This window comes from Bufo gargarizans, chromosome 6 (assembly GCF_014858855.1).
Source record: "Bufo gargarizans isolate SCDJY-AF-19 chromosome 6, ASM1485885v1, whole genome shotgun sequence".
Taxonomy (NCBI): domain Eukaryota; kingdom Metazoa; phylum Chordata; class Amphibia; order Anura; family Bufonidae; genus Bufo; species Bufo gargarizans.
The window spans coordinates 282,648,832-282,668,801 of record NC_058085.1 but is presented as its reverse complement, the minus strand read 5'-3'; the positions used below and the strand labels follow the sequence as shown (position 1 = coordinate 282,668,801).

The following is a 19,970-nucleotide window of genomic DNA, read 5'->3' as shown; positions in this document are numbered from 1 at the left end:
AATACAAAAAGTGTATTACCATATACTAATATTCATTTACAAAAGCATGATGTCAGCTATACTTTTAATAAATACAATTTTGAATACAAGAAACCGGTGGTGCATATATGACATCATACAGTATAACTATGTTATTTTGGACTAAAAAGTCCAAGTCAATGGATTGGGAATAGGGATGCAACACTTTAAAGGATGGCTCCGGACTGAAGAGTTGGATTCTTCGGCTGCCATTATCTCATCCATAACAAAACAGAGGGTTCCGATTGCCACAGTGGAAATGAGACCCTTGCGCTTGACCACGTTCCCTACTCTGTCCTTAGTGACCAAAGTATGGTCTAAATTTAAAAGTATGATAGGTATCAGTGGTTTTTGTGATGCTACACCTTTATGGCGTAATCCCCAAATGCCTGAGATATTTCGCCTGGAGGGTTTTTCTCCATGGGAGAGAAAAGGTTTATTGTTCCTAGGACAACTTCAATCAGAAGGAGTTTTCAAATCCTTTACGCAGTTGCAGGAGGAGTTTAGCTTACCTAACACATTTTTCTACCAATATGTACAACTGAGACATGCATTTGAAACGCAATTTCCCAGGGGTGTACAAATTTCTTATCTTCCCCCAGTGGTTAAACAGTTATTAAAAGAATCTTCCACTAAGGGCCTTATATCTTTGCTATATAGGCATATTATAGATGTTTCCTCCTCTTCTACTACCATTAAGGCAAGGGTTCAATGGGAGAGGGATCTTGGTGCATTGTCCCAGGAACAATGGACTTGGTGCATTGGCCCTCACTCCCTCTCTGACGGTTAGTGAATCTCAGCGACTATCACAATTGTATCTCATACATCGAGTATATAGAACCCCACAATTTCTCTTCAGAATTGGAGTGCGTTTAGACTCAAAATGTCCCAGATGTGGGGAAGGGGACGCAACATTGATCCATATGATTTTGAACTGTGTACGATTGCAATCCTACTGGGAGGATGTCAGACATATTATAACAACGGCCAAGATACGTCTACCCGATGACCCTAGGGTTTGTATACTGGGGATACTGGACTCTCCAGGATTAGGAGACAGGAACTCCCTTTGTATTCATAGACTTCTGTTTCGGGCTAGGGTACTAATAGCTAAACATTGGATACAAGAGGCTCCGACCACAAAACAAGAGTTTATTAATAGGATGAATATAATTTAGAGATTAGAAAAGGTAGTATACGCTAACCGAAAATGTCCAAATAAGTTTCTATCTTTATGGCAGGGGTGGGTTGAGTCAGCACAGTTAGCATCCCAGGCATTAGTTCAAGAATGTATAAGGGGACAAATGTCCTCCTTACATTCCCTCTCCAGGGGAAACATATAGTTACTGTATAATGTTCAAAAGGCTGGCCTATTGTAGATAGACGGAACTGTTTTGGCGTCCAATTGTATAACTACTCATATACATACTGGTACGGATGTCTTTCTGCTCAAGTTGTGTTATTTTATACAAGGTACAAAGTTCAACTACCTAAATGCTGCAATATTCATATAGATCTTGATTTACCATAAATTGTCATGGGTTTCTGCATACACCAATGTTTTTGTAAGTTGATATACTTATGACCGACTATACAAAGAACTACAGACTCCTTGATGATATTCATGTGATAATGTTTATTTCAATAATAAAATAAACTGATTTAAAAAAGGGAATAGGGATGAGTGAATTGGCTTCGGATGAAACATCTGAAGTCGATTCGCATAAAACTTTGTTTCCATACTATACAGAGCGAGCTCTTCATACAGTATTAGAATGTATTGGCTCCGATGAGCCAAAGTTATTACTTCGCAAAGTCTCGTGAGACTTCTCGTAATAACTTCATAAATTGATTTCTACTGTAAAAAACATTTCCCAATCTCGGGTTCGGTTCCAAGTGGTAACTTGGAACCGAACCCGAGTTTGGGAAATGTTTTTTTTACAGTAGAAATCAATTTATGAAGTTATTACGCAAAGTCTCGTGAGACCTTGTGAAGTAATAACTTTGGCTCATTGGAGCCAATACATTCTAATACTGTACGGAGAGCTTGCCCCGTACAGTATTGAAACAAAGTTTTATGCGAATCGACTTCGGATGTTTTATCCGAAGTCAATTCGCTCATCCCTAATTGGGAAGACTACCCCCACACAACCATCAAGATGGATCAATCACAGAAGTCTAAAGCATACCAATGAGAAGCTTTTGGGCCTAAACAACAGACAAGACAACCAATATAGCTGCACTCAATGAAAGGCTACTGGGATTCAGTATAATAATTTTTTTTTTTTTTTTGTACAATTGGCTAAATATATGAACTAATGGCTCTATTCATGCTTGCAATATTATCAAACAACCTGGATGCTGTAGTCCCCCCCCCCCGTGACAATAGTATGTATTCAGCTGTCTTTCGGTACCTCATATTGCCATAAACCCTATGTAGACTCCGTACAGGGCGATTCTAGTGTGAACTGATTTCTCTGATATGTATAACCAGGCTTTGATATTGTTATAGTTGTATAGCACTCACGCTGGATTGGCTGATACAGCTCTTGGCCGTGATGCGCTGTGCGCCGGGTCACGTGGGGACGCCACTGTGTTTCCTTGGGAGGCGGGCTGGAACGCATGGTTTGCGTTCCACCCCTCCTCCTGACGAATGCGGCGCCTCCATGATGTACTCGCCGCACATCATCGCGCACAAGCGCTCGGTAAATAGGTATCAGCTGCATTATATCATTAGCCCACACCCTGAAGCTACATGAGGGGTATAAAGAGGGAGCCATGACCACATTTCATTAAACTCCTGACGAAGCTGAGGCGAAACGCGCGTCAGGGTTCCAGCCTGCCCTGTGTCCGTTGTCTCTGCCCTCCATCATGTCTTTGGGTATGTTTTTGATTTTCGAGCAGGTACCTGTGGGCGAGTTTTGTTTATAGCCTCTATTAGATGGTTTGGTGTATGGGGACTTATCTACCTGAATACTTCAGATAGATATTGTGAAACCTGTCTTGTCACTATTTATATATTACTTAGGGCCCTACACCTTTATAGACTCGCTTTATGGGTATGCAATGGAGTGAGGATCACAGTTACTTGTAGTGGTTTTATACCAGATACTACTTACTTGTAAATCACCCCACTGCATATTGCACATACACCAGACATGTGTTCCATCTGTTTGGCGGGTTATTGAGACACCGGCGGGGGGACTACGGCATCCAGGTTGTTTGCTGACTTTTTCCAATTAATTCTGTGTAATAATGTCTTATATCTGTGAATTTTGATCAATTTATGATATAATAAAGTATACGGTATATATTTTTAAATATACTGGGCATTCCATGGTTGTTTTTTTAGCAACACTTTTAGGTTTGTATGATTGGTTCTCTGTTTGCCCTACTTTACGGCTTTATAGTGAGGCCTTCTTTTTTGGTTCTATTGCAATATTATCAGCCAATGTTTGGTAGGAAAATGGAGAAACAGTACAGCTCTCAAGGATCCCCATCACCAGAAAGAAGAGACCTTTCCCATTAGCGGTCCTGCTCCTTCAATAATTATGTGCTCCTTCGACTGAATGAGGCTGACCTACAGTTACGTACGCAGACCTTCGCTATGATGATTGGTCCTGAGGGTCAGACCTCAGCCAATTACACACTGATAAAATATGTAAATCAGCTACAAATCTGTGTCAAAATCTGCATGAGGTCCTTCTGAATTTATTATGGATTTTGCTCCGGTTTTTACCCTATGCATTGCGAAGCGTGAAATCTGGGGTGTCAATTTATGTGCTGATTTGTTTACGCAGCCGGTGGATGAGATTTAAACTTTGCTGATGCTGTAAAATGCAGTGGGCAGATAGAGAGAGTTGTCATGGATTTGTGATGTGGTTTTTGGCCACGGAACCAAAAAAGATAACCTAAGGTTACATTCAAAGGTCTGCTGAAATTACAACATAAAAGACTGCTGCTTTTTTTGCCACAGTTCCATGGCAAAAACTGCGGGGGGGAAAAAACTGCAAAACCCACAAATATTACTTTTCACCCAAACCATTTTCACACAAAAAGCATGCTGCCGATTTCAAATCCGTGCCGCAGGTCAATTTATGCTGTGGTTTTATTAAGCAGCATGAGGATGAGATTTCTTAAAATCTCAACCACTTTGCTGGAACAGTAAAACACTGTGGATCTGCTGCATGAAAATAAGTGATGGCACATCTGCTGCGTATCCACTAAATGTGAACATAACCTAAGGGTTTTTTCAAATGTCATTTGGCAGTTTGCACCGATTTTCTGAAACTACGTAAAAAATGCAGCGGTTTTGCAGCTAACTTTAAAACCATAAAATTACCACAATGCACGAATATAGTAGGCCCTAAGGATGGGTCATCAATGTATTTCCAGGCAAATCCCCCTTAACCTTGATATCTGGCTCCTCCAAACGTGACAACATGCATCCGCTGGAGTAAAATGGATTGATTGGTAGCAACAAACAAGCTATGATTCTCTTTTATTTTATAATAATTTTTTCTTTTACAGAAAGAAGCATCCAGCACTGCATCGCAGGAAATGCAAATACATCTAAAAGTGGTCTCATATTGTTGTGGGGTCTACATTGGCAGCTGGTGGGACCAATACAAGTAGGTTGGGTCGGCAAGCTATCAGCTATAGCCATCTTGGTGGCAGATGGCGACCATGCAAAAATATAATGGAATACCTATTTAAAGCATTAGGACAGTGCTCCCCAACCCTTGTGTGCAGCTCTACAGTCAGATTTGGAGTGCCATCATTTTCTAAACAGCCCAATAGTGATTTATGGAGCCCAGTCATTTCATATATAGTCCAATAGTAATATGAGGGGCACCATAACTATATTTGGTGGGATATGGAGCACAAAAATTTAATACACAGCCTTACAGTACATGGAGCACTACAGTAGTATAAAATACTATATCATCCTTTATGCAAATGGGCTAGCCAATAGGAGTTGCGCTGTTACATAATGTCACCAGGCAGAGGTTGCGACTCATGTGTAGGCTGTGCCCGTTCTTATTACAATTGTATTTAACTAACGTAATGTCAGTACAGATGAGGAGCAGCACTAGTAATGTCATATAATGTCCGCCACATAATGTACTGGCTTATGGGTCTTCAATGCTATACAAGTAGGGAATGCCATGTCGCCAGGGGCAGAATGGGAACTTAAAGTGGCCCTGGAAAAAAAACAACTAAAAGTGGCCCCAGGTTGTAGGCCTGTCCAACTTAACAGGAGGGGCAACAGAAGTAGACATGGTCAACACACCGTAGTGAAAAAGACCATCCCAGAAGAACCAAATACCGTAATGCAGCACAATATACTGCTCCAAAAGCTACCCCTTTATGGTGACCATCAGTAGATGCCATTGTCTATCCTCCTCCTCCAGTTGTCTTTGGTTATGATATGTAGCAGGGGGCTCAGGTGAGATGCACACAGCAGTTGAATTCAGGAGGGCATGTTCGTTCGCTGGCAAGATCCATGAGTACCTGATTCTCCCAGCATTAACTACTGTTGAAAGCTCATAATGTACCCGGCCAGTTGAAGAGAGGAGGGCTGGGTGGCCCCCTGGGGAAGGGCCCACCGGGAAATTTCCCTGTAGGGTCTATGGCCAATCCGCCCCTGCATGCCACTGAATGGTCCCTGTTAGGAATAGATTCTGGAAAAAACAGACCTTTTCTTCTGATCCTAGACAACCCCATAAATGTAGCTTAAACAGATAAAAGACAGAGGACACAATATTCATCAAAATATCTTCAAAATGTTACCAACCTTGTGCCGGATAGGTCAAAAGACTGAACAGAACGTGATATTAGGAAAAAGAAAAAATATGCAGTTTGACCCTAGACAGGCAGATGATTCTATCAGGAGATATTATTAAAGTGCAGCAAATGCAAATTAACAAGCTAATGTTCTCTGAGAAAGGACTAGCAGCTAAGAGTCTGTCACATAAGATTGCCCCATCAACAGGCTAGCAAATAAATGGCAGACAAATCTCAAGTGAATCGTAAAGGCAAGACTGTATTACCAGACTGTTACACTTTACTGCAGCCCCCCAATTCACCCATGTCTTCAAGTCTTTATTCCAGCAAAAACAACTTACTGGCAATAATTACAATGTCATCTCTCTGAGAATTTTGTCTTGTACATATGACACTTTAATTTTGTTTTAAATCCTTCGAGGTAGAAGCACCGCAATGAACTGGAACACCAGCCGTGGAGAGAATCTGCAAGTCTGCACTAATCCAAGTGTTCCCACTAAATCATAGATGAACCATATTTCAGAACTCTGGCCACTAGCTGAGCACCATGGGAACATGATCTGCCTGTACTTCTATGTCACCAAGTGAGCTCAGGCCATGGAGGCATTGTGAAATCAATCCAGGGTACAGGACAGAGATAGGTAGATGATAAATGATGGATATATAGATAGATATGAGATAGATAGTAGATAGATATATAGTAGATGGATAGATAGATAGTAGATAGATAGATAGTAGATAGATAGATAGTAGATAGATAGTAGATAGACAGTAGATAGATAGTAGATAGATATATAGTAGATAGATAGACAGTAGATAGATAGTAGACAGATAGTAGATAGATAGTAGATAAATATATAGTAGATAGATAGACAGTAGATAGACAGTAGATAGATAGTAGATAGACAGTAGATAGATAGTAGATAGATAGACAGTAGATAGACAGTAGATAGATAGTAGATAGATAGTAGATAGATAGACAGTAGATAGATAGTAGATAGACAGTAGATAGATAGATAGTAGATAGATGGTAGATAGATACTGTAATGGACTTGTAGATACAGTAAGTCTAAATTTAATGAGGATAAAGACATTTTGAAAAACATTTAGAACTTGTGCAATACTACTGAGATATCAGCCACCTTATGCCTTAGTGGTGTAGTTCATTAATCAGATGAACATTGGGGCAGATTTACTAACACTGGCTTAGGCTACTTTCATACCTCTGGGGTGAACTCACGGAATGTCCTCTGGCCCATTATGTATAATGGGGTCCGGCGGAGATCCGTATACATTCCGGCAGACAAGCGGAGAATCGGCATGCTGTGGTTTGTGTCTGGCAAATTCTCTGCTTGTCTGCCAGAACAGCCATGCCGAAGTTTCACACGGTAGATGTGAAACAAGCCATCTTAGACACCTTTAGATTGTATAGTCTAACTGAATACCACCTATTAGATGGCTTACTTTTCTAGCACAATTTTGGCACACATTATTGCACCTTGAGCTATGCCCCTTGCCCACTTTTCACAAAATCATGCCCCTGTGTTGAACATGGTAGGGAAAAAGTGGCTTAAGTCCTTTATAAATGCTTTGTGAGGTACGTGCACCAGATTTGTAGCTCAATCTGAGTCAGAATTCTGGCACATTCATAATAGTAAATGTGCCCCACTGTCTCTGCCCACACAATGGCTGAATATTATAGGGGAGATTTATCAAACTGGTGTAAAGTAGAATTGGCTTAGTTGCCCATAGCAACCAATCAGATTCCACCTTTCATCTTTCACAGCTCCTTTGGGTAATGAAAGGTCGAATCTGATTGGTTGCTATGGGCAACTAATCCAGTTCTACTTTACACCAGTTTCATAAATGTCCCCCTATGTGTAGATAATGGTTTTCCATGAGTACCTTAGCACTGCAAAAAAAAATATATAATCTTAATGCTGGCAGATTAGTGTATTAAAAACTGAACTCAGCATACAGGTCCTTTGAGAATTGGTCCATTTGCTAAAACATATGTTCAGTCTCTCTCTCGGCAGACAAACAATAAAAAAAAACATCCCATTAATCTTCGGAGCTGATCCTTGTACTTTATGCAGTTATCAGACCATTGCATTGACGGAAGAAAAGCCAATCCGAGTTACATACAACCGACACACGTGACTCTCTGAAGTGCAAAATATGCATTAGAATATCAAGCAACTATATACACGTAAGGGGTAGGGCCAGCCTTCTCACCGCTCATGCATTGCGACCTGTATTACACAAGAGAAGATTCGCCATCATAAGACAAGTGGTGCAATATAATACAAATAATGCTTCCCATTGTGGTTAATATATCTAATTTTTAGTTAATGTGATGCCAAAAGGAAACACAGGTGCCGTCTACTCTTTTAAACCTGTCATCCCCGGGTGATTTTCTGTGTAGGCATTTCCATTTTTTTACTCCTGGCTTTCAAGGAGCCACAACTTTTTTTTTTTTGTATAAATAGCCAAGTGATGGGCTTGTTTTTTTGTGGAACAAGTTGTATTTTCTAATGGCACTATTTAATATTGTATACAGTCTAGTGGGAAGCTGGAAAAATTTCCAAATGGGGTGAAATTAGAAAAAAATGCAATTCTCCCATAGTTTTAGGAGTTTTGCTTTTTACGGGTTGCCTATGCGGTAAAACAAACCTGTTACCTTTATTTTTGGGATCAATACAATTACAACAATACCACATTTGTATTGTTTGTATATTGTTATTGTGTTTTAATACTTAAAAATATAACATTTGTATTTTTAAAAACTTTTTTAGGCCCCCCTAGGGGACTTGAATATGCAATCTTCAGATCGTTTCTCCCTTACACTGCAGTGAATTAGCATGGCAGTGTATGGCATATTGGCTATTTTCTTATGGGGACCTGCCAATCTGCAGGCCTCCATAAGAACTACAGCTGTAATACACATGAATTCTTCAGAGACCCAGGCTACTACAACAAACTAACGGCTTAAGCGAACACAGCGCAGGGAAGCCGTTCAGGGCACAGGAGCCCAGCGCTCCCAGGAAAAGCCACCTCAGCAGTTGTGGTCACAATCAACCTTGACATCTGAGAATTTAAATGTCTGCAATCGACATTATCGCCAATCTCAGACATCAGCCCTGCATCTCTGCTGTTTTTAAAAACTCCTGTTGTACATGTATGGCAGTGGTGATTAAAGTGTTTAAAAGGAACATTAAGCATATGTAGACTATACACAAAAGAATAAATAAATGGAAAAAAAACTTACATTTTTCGTTATGTGTCCCAGGAGATCAGCCATTTCTCTCCTTCTTTGCACAATTCTGTATCTCTTAGGCAACTGGCTGCAGGAGGAGCCTTTTCCTACTAGGCCTCACGCACACAACCACAAGAAAATGAATTCTTGCAATGGCTATTCATGTTCATCAATAGAAACGCCTATACTCATTTGCAAAAATGGAAAATAATAGAACCTGTAATGAGATTTTCGGATCGGCGCACGATCTGATGTGCCAACAGCTCAGTTGACTTTTATGGATGCTATCCATTTTCGACATAGACAGTGCACTGAAGCAAAGCAGAGTTGTGTGCATGAGGCCTTAGGGTAGGTAATGGAGTTTTTTTTATGAGGTTTTTCAGCGAAATTCAGAATTGGAATTATAAGCCAGGAATCGGAAATATACTGTAAAGGAAGGATTTAAACTTGAACTCACTTCTGGCTTTGGCTGAAACACTTGCAGGAAAATCTGTTTTACAAACTCCTCCAAAAAACTCATAATCTGCCTGCTACAGGAGACAAATAATATCAAGCCACACCCCTTATTAAGCCACTCCCCTTAGCCAACTGTCTGGGAAAACAATGTAAAAATCAGAAAGAAGTCAAAGGAATAGCCCAAGATTAGAAAAGCATGGCTGCCTTCTTCCATAAACAGTACCACACCTGACCACAGCTCAGCCTTATTCACTTCAGTGGAGCTGAGCTGCAATACCAGACTCAACCTATATAGAAAGGTGCGGTATTATTTCCGGAGGACAGCATGTATGTTTTTCTATTTCTGAACACCCATGATATCTGTAAGACAAGTCAGTTTTTTTTCCAGAGCTGAAGTGCAAACAGTGTGGGTAAGTCTATCTCTGGTGAATTGGCCTTTAATTAACCCTATGTTAACCCCTCCTCTCCATATATGTGAAATATAGACAGGTATATTTTTGTCATTTATATTCTAGCCTTTCCCTCTGGAATAAAATATTAAAGAGGTAGTCCCACAAAAAATATTCCACATCCTGCAAACCAGCACCTGGCTCTGAATACTTTTGTACATGCGTATAATTAAAAATGTAGTATAGCCAATGAGTTATTTAATAAAATGTAAACGTATAGCGCCACCTGCTGTTTGTTCTTTTCTTTGTTTGGCAGTGACAATCTGAGATGGACACACATGCTCAGTTCCATCCTACAACCTATCGTATCTTCCGTGACAGTTACAGAGAGAAAAGCTGCAGGAAGAAGGACATGCCCTCTCAAAAAAACAGACACGGCCTATAGGCTTCAAGCTTAAAATAAATCTGAGCAATGGGAGGGAGAGCTCTCTGGTTCTAGCTTTGCTACATGTACTATATGATGTCCGATTTTTACATTAATCATGAGATAACCCCTTGAGATGCTAGTAGAGACATAAGATGCTACAGCACTGGAGATTTATAATGGAAGATTTGTATACAGCAATGTTCTGATTGCTCCCATAAGAAATACATTCTCTGCCAGAACAAAATAATGACATACAGCGTGAATCACGCTTAAAAATAGTCTCAGGAAAAGACAGGTAAAACAGGTGGGCTCCGGTGCTAACAAGATTGGTGGCATCAAATGCTTTCTGCTTGTCTTTCACTTACCTTTCAGCAGTTTCTGCCCCTCTTTGATGCTTGGCGATACAAGAGCTGTGTAACCTGCTTCAGAAAAGCCTGGCGTACAGCTGTGCTGTGTGGTTACATTCCCAGTATATGCCTACAGCCAGAAAACACAACAGTGTGTTAGTGTATGAAGCAGAAAAGTCATACCTTGGCATTAAAATATGGCTTCTACAAAAAATAAACTGTAAGCCGGGATTATCCATATACACTGCTGCAATGTGTCTACATTGAAACACTGGATCCGTCTCTCCGGTGCCATCTGGAAAAAACGGATCCGGCATGTATTATTATAATTTTTTTGCATTTTTAAAGGTCTGCGCATGCGCAGACCGAAAAAACGGGTCCGTGTTGCCAGAACACTTGGTGCCGGATCCGGCATTAATGCATTTCAATGGAAAATAATGCCGGCATTTCGGCAAGTGATCCGGAATTTTGGACGGAAAAAATACCGCAGCATGCTGCGGTATTTTCACCCGGCCAAATACCGTAAGAGTGACTGAACTGAAGACATCCTGATGCTTCCTGAACAGATTGCTCTCCATTCAGAATGCATTAGGATAAAACTGATCAGGTTTTTTTTTCCCGGTATTTAGCCCCTAGGACGGAACTCAATGCCGGAAAAGAATAACGCTAGTGTGAAAGTACCCTTAGTGTTCAGCTCTGCAAAAGTTACAGCAAACAGGAATAACAATGGTATACTGTATTTTGAATAATCACTGAATATAAATGCATAGAAAATATGTTGCCGCATTGAGAATTGCATTTACTACTCAAGAAGCTACGTTTTGTAAAGCTCTGTTTGTGTATAATATATAGAATAATAACCTGCGGCATACAGAACATGATATAGTGATATATTGCTAGCTTAATCCGATGCACAGAACTGGAATATATATATAGATAGATAGATATACACAAATAGCAGAGCTGGCTCTTATGTGCCAATGCGTTATCTGGAATTTAAGGGGAACCCTTTACTGGTCTGTCAGAGTGATTCTATCAAGGTAGAGATTGAGTAATTATTTCGGCCGAGACATACACAAACAGATGCAGATAGCTTTGTCTGAGGAGATCTGATTAGACCGCCCATAAGGACTTTATTTTATACACTTCTGATTATAGGAGTTACAACAGATGTCGGTATCATGATTGGATAATAGAAGTTATATAATTACACGTGATACATATTGGCAATGAAAAATGTTACATAACAAAGCAATATTTCAATATGACAAGAGCCAACAGTTAAAAGGTCATGTTCCCATAACTAGTTTGGAAGCATCTTGACGCTGGCTCATCAATATCCACGGTTCCTGGAATTTCAAGGACATTGTCAAAAGGCCCATTTGATGATTGTCCAACAAAAAGTGCCGCACAATAGCTTACAAAATCTCCCTAATACTCCCTTCTTCCTCTGGTTATTTTGAAAGGTCACACGCCCCCTTCTCTTCACAGACTGCTGTCTTCACTTATATTCAGACGACCTTAGCCTTAGTAAATTAGCTCAGTGGAATATTTGATAAAGGTTACACTAGACTGAAATCATCCTTCTGATAAGGATAAAATATACATAGATTTAATATGGAATAAACTATACCTTAAGCAACATTGTACAATTACTCTCACAGGTCCATACAACCTAGTAGGGCATATGGACATTGTAGAAGAGCCCCGTAGCTCATCTCACTATTATGGAAGTGCCTTTACAAAAGTGTTTTGCTTTGGAGGCAGCTCAGCCGGTTCTCATAGTGCGCATAAGAAAGAGTTAAATTCAGCCCTGCTACATCTACGCCAAGATCTGAGAGCGAATACAAATTAATGGTGTCCATTCACGCTATGAGAAATACATTTATAAATGAATAGCCATTGAGACATCTTATATATTGCGATAGCTCATCACTATCTCGTGAGCTACAAAAGCTGCTGACCAGCAATGACAGCATGGGAGCCACACATTACTAAAAGGGTCAGAACCATACAAACCAGTACAATGCTGATCTTTGATGGGGGGCGAAAAAGTGCTACTCTCGTATACCAGGGAACATAGTATATCTTTATACAAAAAAGATAATGGGGGGGGGGGGATTTATCAAGCCTTGCGCTCCAGAATTCTGGCTTTAAAAGTAAAAAAAAAAAAAGAACTCCCTCCAGCTTTAAAAAGTGTGTGTTGGGAGTGAGCATGGGCAGCCTGTCAAGCTGATTTAAGCTGGAATTATCAAATGCGACTTTTGAAAAAGTCGCCAATATTGTCACAGGCTTACTCCGGTAAAGGGGTGGCGTAGAAAGTGGAGTAACATCTCAAGACAGAAGAGTTAGACTTAAAGATGCACCAAATTTGATAAAGTGGGTGCAATTTATGGCAAACAGGCTTATAAATTCCCTACGTGATATAACCACACATACCGATATAATAAGAACTCTAGGGACATTCATTTTATGTCCGGCACAGAGTAGAAGGGACGTGGTGGTGAGCAACGATCTATATGTGCTGCTATGTGCACAGAGGTAGTAAGTGCAGAAGAATAGGAGACGTCGTGAGCAGAGACCCAGAAGCACGGGAGTCTTGTTTTTTATGTATTAGCTGGAAAACAAATACTAAGTACCAAATAGGTACTAATGTGCAGATGAGGTATACCAAGCATCATTGAGAATGGACTGTCTATGGACCATGGACAAACTCATACACTTTTATATATAGATGTAGGAGTGCTAAGTTTGGCGACTCATGATGATATGGTGGATTGCCATAGGATTCAACTCTGCTACAAAAAAACTGATATTTAACAAATTCAGCTCTGCTACATTAGTATATACAGGCAGATCTTCGGAACACGATAAAGTAGTGGCTACTGATTGCACATTTAACCCATATGATCAGGTTGGATTCCTGGTAGACCACAATATGTCAGAGGCACATACAGCTACAATAAGGTAGCGGTACATTATCTGCCTGCTTTCGGTAAGCGGAGAGTTAAATTCACAAGCCCATCTCAGAGAGACATCAGAGATCTGATTTCACCAAATTTCATGTGAAATTCGCGAAGACCTCAAGTATTTGTTCAGAGCCTATCTCCTTGGTAGCGGTTCTCAATCTGCCGTTGGGGATGGAATATGTAGTGGCGGAGAGTGAAGAGCATAATGACCCTGATTAGCTCTAACAGCCTCCTCACTCTTATTTACGGGGGAAAATATACTGCAATACAAAAAAAATATCTTTCTCTTGTGCTATTATTGAGGGAGAAAAAAATACTGCAATTTAAAAAATTGTCAAAGGATAGGCGAGCTGAACGTGCATCACCGTGTACTTCATGGACTGAGAATCGCCTCATTTCAGCTTTACGGACGCAGAGTCGTTACACGCCATCATAACTAGAGAGACGTGAAAACTGTCTCTGTTGCTGAATAGGTCGGACAGAATTGTAGCATAGTCCATGATTTATGTGATCGACAATCCAGGTAGCAGCATGCAGTGGATGCCCTGCGCAGATGTAGCAGAGCTAAGACTGACAGATGTAGGAAAGCCGGGCCGTTTGTGAGCTTTACGTAAGGCTGGACATAAACCTATTAGCATATTGTCTTAACTCACGTATCACTATGCTCTATAGCAGGCATGCTCAACTTGCAGCCCTCCAGCTGTTGCAAGACTACAACTCCCAGCGTGCCCTAATAGCTGTAGGATGTCCAGGCATGCTGGTAGTTGTAGTTTTGCAACAGCTGGAGGGCCGCAGGTTGGACATCCTTGCACTATAGCATGAGGGCACATCTATAGCATGAGGGCACATCTATATGCCGCTATGTATGTGTCATCCTAGAAAGAGGAAAGAATGGGATTTCTCCAAGACACAACGTATTATATAGAACTGTAGAAAAGTCCTAAGTAAGGACTATATACATCCTAAGTAAGATGCTATAAAGTGGAATAGGCTCCATTACAGCGAATCAGGATCTGGTATTAGGTGGATTCAATAGCAGTAGCCGCCAAGTGTTGTCTTTCCAGCTGTTGTGAAACCATAACTCTCAAGTCAGGGTATGTTAGGAGTTGTAGTTTCAAAAAGAAAAATAATACACAACTCTTGCCCTGAGCCCTCAGGAGGGACAAGGCCTCAGTTCAACCTTTGTATAACAAGTAATGTGTGCTCCTATGTTCAAAGTGCTGAAAGGTAGCTGTCCAGTGCTGAACGCTACAGAAGCCGGATGAAGGGTTAAACCCAGACCCCAATCCGTGATGACAGGAGAGCAGTAGCATGCGTTACAACCCTGCAATAAGGGCACGCAGAGCTAAGTGGACGTAATTCATTAAACGTCTCTATCACATCATGAAAAGTACATCTCGGAGCCGCTAAGTGCAGAAAAGCAGAAAGCTACAACTCCGGCTGTTTATTAGGTGTCTAAAAAGCCTCTCCGCATTCGCGCACTGCGATTCAATGCAAAGCCGACAGTTTGCCTCCCACCGTGGTACTGCTAACGCCGGCTATTTTGTCAGCTGGTAATAAAATCAGACAAGCACTACTCTATCAGAATACGAGAGATATCGCGAAACATAAAGGTCTCCAACTGTACGCCACTATAAACTGTGGGGCAGAGTTATACTGTGTCTCTGGTGCCATCCTGCATGGGCAGATAGATTCTACCTGCTGCAGGCTGCCAAAGCATGGCGGATGGGTAAGAAAAGAGCTGATTGTATTGCAAAGTAATGTGCCATTAGCTAGCCTTTCCGTCACTCGGGGGAAGAGGATTCAGCGTGTGGCCCTAGTTCCATAATTTAATACCCTGAGCGTCTTCTTGGCACCCTCCTGGTACACAGCTACATCCCTGTTTTGTTTTTTGAATTTATGCCACAATTGCAATGACGGAAGGTAATTTAGTTTGGGGAGGGGGGGGACATTGCGGGGGGACACTTTTACGCGGCGGTACCTGGCTCGGATTTGGCTACAGCATTTGTAAGGCAAAGCCAGGAGTGGGTTAAGATGCACAAGACGGGCACCGCTTTTCATTCTAGATTTTGACAACACACTGTGCCCCACACGTAAAGACAACTAATATGAGAGTCCACTGCAAACAATAATGTTACAAGCCTCCAGTCCATGCTGAGGGTTGTAGTTTTGGACCATCTAGTGCACAGGTCGTAGACCAATGAGCTATCTACTGGAACAATAAGTGGTAATAAAGCATGGACATGAACCTATCTGTAAGGACTGCCAGTCTTCTTTCTTCTAACCTCTCTGCTGCCATACTCCATGTAGACCGGACCGGATTGCCCCTCTATCAGTAAAGCTACAGGTTGCCAGAGCTGGATGTGCCAGCTCCATCCTTTGGTCTGGATGACACAATATTCTATTTGAGAATTCTAAAGCATTCATTTTCTTCTTATTATTTTTTGGGGGAAAGGACAGGCTGGCGGCTGTTATCCAGTATCTGTGTAGTAGCCACAGCTCAGCCGGCTCAGGTCACTGAACCAGAGAGGAACAGAGAAGAAAAGGATTTCAGTAGAGAAGCAAAGAGGAGAAGTGTCCTTAATGAGGAGAAATCTGTGCAGCCTGCCGAGAGGGACTTGTGTCTCGTATCGTTCAGGAAAGTGCCTAATTCTATACATTATATATTGTGCCCCAGTGCCAGGGCACACAGTGAGCGCCCACTTCTCACCGCTCTTCTTGTGTCTCCTATCGGTCAGGAAAGTGCCTAATTCTATACATTATATATTGTGCCTCAGTGCCAGGGCACACAGTGAGCGCCCACTTCTCACCACGCCTCTTGCGTCTCCTATCGGTCAGGAAAGTGCCTAATTCTATACATTATATATTGTGCCCCAGTGCCAGGGCACACAGTGAGCGCCCACTTCTCACCGCGCTTCTTGTGTCTCCTATCGGTCAGGAAAGTGCCTAATTCTATACATTATATATTGTGCCCCAGTGCCAGGGCACACAGTGAGCGCCCACTTCTCACCGCGCTTCTTGTGTCTCCTATCGGTCAGGAAAGTGCCTAATTCTATACATTATATATTGTGCCTCAGTGCCAGGGCACACAGTGAGCGCCCACTTCTCACCACGCCTCTTGCATCTCCTATCGGTCAGGAAAGTGCCTAATTCTATACATTATATATTGTGCCTCAGTGCCAGGGCACACAGTGAGCGCCCACTTCTCACCGCGCCTCTTGCGTCTCCTATCAGTCAGGAAAGTGCCTAATTCTATACATTATATATTGTGCCCCAGTGACAGGGCACACAGTGAGCGCCCACTTCTCACCGCGCTTCTTGTGTCTCCTATCGGTCAGGAAAGTGCCTAATTCTATACATTATATATTGTGCCCCAGTGACAGGGCACACAGTGAGCGCCCACTTCTCACCGCGCCTCTTGTGTCTCCTATCGGTCAGGAAAGTGCCTAATTCTATACATTATATATTGTGCCCCAGTGCCAGGGCACACAGTGAGCGCCCACTTCTCACCACGCCTCTTGTGTCTCCTATCGGTCAGGAAAGTGCCTAATTCTATACATTATATATTGTGCCCCAGTGCCAGGGCACACAGTGAGCGCCCACTTCTCACCACGCCTCTTGCGTCTCCTATCGGTCAGGAAAGTGCCTAATTCTATACATTATATATTGTGCCCCAGTGCCAGGGCACACAGTGAGCGCCCACTTCTCACCGCGCTTCTTGTGTCTCCTATCGGTCAGGAAAGTGCCTAATTCTATACATTATATATTGTGCCCCAGTGCCAGGGCACACAGTGAGCGCCCACTTCTCACCGCGCTTCTTGTGTCTCCTATCGGTCAGGAAAGTGCCTAATTCTATACATTATATATTGTGCCTCAGTGCCAGGGCACACAGTGAGCGCCCACTTCTCACCACGCCTCTTGCATCTCCTATCGGTCAGGAAAGTGCCTAATTCTATACATTATATATTGTGCCTCAGTGCCAGGGCACACAGTGAGCGCCCACTTCTCACCGCGCCTCTTGCGTCTCCTATCAGTCAGGAAAGTGCCTAATTCTATACATTATATATTGTGCCCCAGTGCCAGGGCACACAGTGAGCGCCCACTTCTCACCGCGCTTCTTGTGTCTCCTATCGGTCAGGAAAGTGCCTAATTCTATACATTATATATTGTGCCCCAGTGACAGGGCACACAGTGAGCGCCCACTTCTCACCGCGCCTCTTGTGTCTCCTATCGGTCAGGAAAGTGCCTAATTCTATACATTATATATTGTGCCCCAGTGCCAGGGCACACAGTGAGCGCCCACTTCTCACCACGCCTCTTGTGTCTCCTATCGGTCAGGAAAGTGCCTAATTCTATACATTATATATTGTGCCCCAGTGCCAGGGCACACAGTGAGCGCCCACTTCTCACCGCAGTTCTTGGCAGGCACGGGTGCAGGTCACAGGACACTTTGTAAAGCACAGAAATGTTTGTGTCACTGGCAGCACAGCGGCATCTTTATCACTGCCATCCCATTCAGCCGGCTGAGGAATCTGCAGAGGATTCCAATCCAGGCTTTATTTTCCTGCATTCAGTCTGTGTGAAAGCGGACAATCTTCAGCACGCTTCTCCGCTGCCATTGGCTCGCATTGTCCTGCATTTGTGCAACCGGTCAATCTATTAACTTCTGCAGATTGCCGTGTAGTGATTTGTATCTTAGTTATCCCTGGTCCTTCTCTGCACTCACACAGCAGAGCCCAGGTGCACGGATAAATGCCACGTCTTATTAGTCGTCTGATTAGCCAGCACAACTATCAAGTCACATCCATCATCTATTCCGAAAGCAGGGCAGTGCTCCAGAGTCTCTTACTGGGGATGGGAGAGATGTGCAATGCTGAGTCTGACACCCCTGCCCACACACAGATAGATCAGTGCCAACATGTGACTGGAATCTTTTAATCAGCAGGTGCCCTGTGCTCTAGCCAAAGGAAAGGTGGCATCGCATCCAGGTGGCCGGGCCGTCCGTCCACAGGTTGCGGGGACATGCTCCTAACACTAGAATGTGAAGTGCCCACAGACTCCAGTGAGCGCCATGTGTGCCCCACACTGAACTTCCACCTCAAGAGACACGCCGCGATATAAATCAGCACATGCCCAGTTACCCTTCATTCACACAAGAGATGGCAGTGCCCATGCCAGCCTTGCCAAATTAACTCTTCACACTCACTGAAGGCATAGACATCATATATGACTTTGATGGTATGTATGCAGGCGAGGTATAGAAAACAAAATCTACAATCCACAGACCTAACCCTTTCAATCCATTCCCAGTGACCACTTGGCATATACACGGCGGTTAACCCTTTCAGTCTATGCCCTGGACAGCTCCATTCATTCACACTAATGAAGCATCCCTAGCTCATGGCGGTTTTTTTTGTTTTTTTTTAACCCCTTTGTAAGGAGCAGGTACATCCGTCCATATACGTTTTTCCAGCTCGTTGTGGACAATGATGCAAAGTCTGAACTACATGCACCCACAGGGATCTACTGAGATCTAGTTAACCCCTTCTACCCACTGCCAATGGCCACTGGGCAAATGGAAATGTGCACAGGTACAGCTTGGCGGTTAACCATTTCAGCTCTTTTTCCCGAATCTTTTCCATGAGCAGGCTTGTTCCTCCGGTTAATTCCTCACCGTCAGTTAACCCTTTCCATTCATGCAGAGGAACTCATTCTACATGTCCACAGAGAGGGATGTGACAGAGGTGCCAGGGTGTGTGAGGCACACATTTAAGAGTAACATTGCAGAACACTCTCCAATACACCAAGGGTGCATGGCAAGAGGAAGATGCCCACTTACCCCCAGTGCCCCTGGCAGAGCTAACAGCAGCAGCAGAACCCCTGCCATCTTGCACCCAGACAGGACGCTTGATCCTAGCAGCCAAGTGTCCAGCTTGCCCCCCAGTATTTTCTGGAATGTCAGTCCTCCCTCCAGTCCTATACGTCCCGATGCCGGTGTGGAGGCTCCGCTGCCTCTTGCCGCCCCGTCTCTCCCCCGCTCTGAGCTGCAGGTGAACGGGCTGCACCAGCTGAGCGCAGCGGTAACCCCGCCTCCTCCGGCTGACTGACACTAAGGCCACACCCACCACGGCGGGTCTGTCAACAGAGCCACGCCCCCACAGAGTGCGCTGAGTGACAGGAAGGCCGAGCACGCTGACAGAAACCACGCCCCGTCAAGCGTTCTGATTGACAGTCCCGTGCCCGCCCACTGGAAGAACTGTGAATGACAGAGCGCGCGCTCGTACTGCAAGACAGCGCCCCTGATGGATTTTTAAATTATTG

At 43.0% G+C, this 19,970-nt stretch overlaps 1 protein-coding gene across 2 annotated transcripts in view; it reads right to left on the bottom strand.

The window, feature by feature from the left end:
- CDH4 (cadherin 4) overlaps positions 1-19,718 on the bottom strand; it is an 837,767-nt gene extending 818,049 nt beyond the window's left edge. For both annotated transcript variants that reach the window (XM_044299844.1, XM_044299845.1), the window contains exons 1-2: positions 19,489-19,718; positions 10,699-10,810 (exon numbers count right to left, since the gene is read on the bottom strand). In XM_044299844.1, coding sequence (XP_044155779.1) covers positions 10,699-10,810; positions 19,489-19,536 — 160 coding nt within the window. In that variant the 5' untranslated portion in view covers positions 19,537-19,718. The remainder of the gene's footprint in view (positions 1-10,698; positions 10,811-19,488) is intronic.
- Between the last annotated feature and the right edge of the window lie 252 nt (positions 19,719-19,970).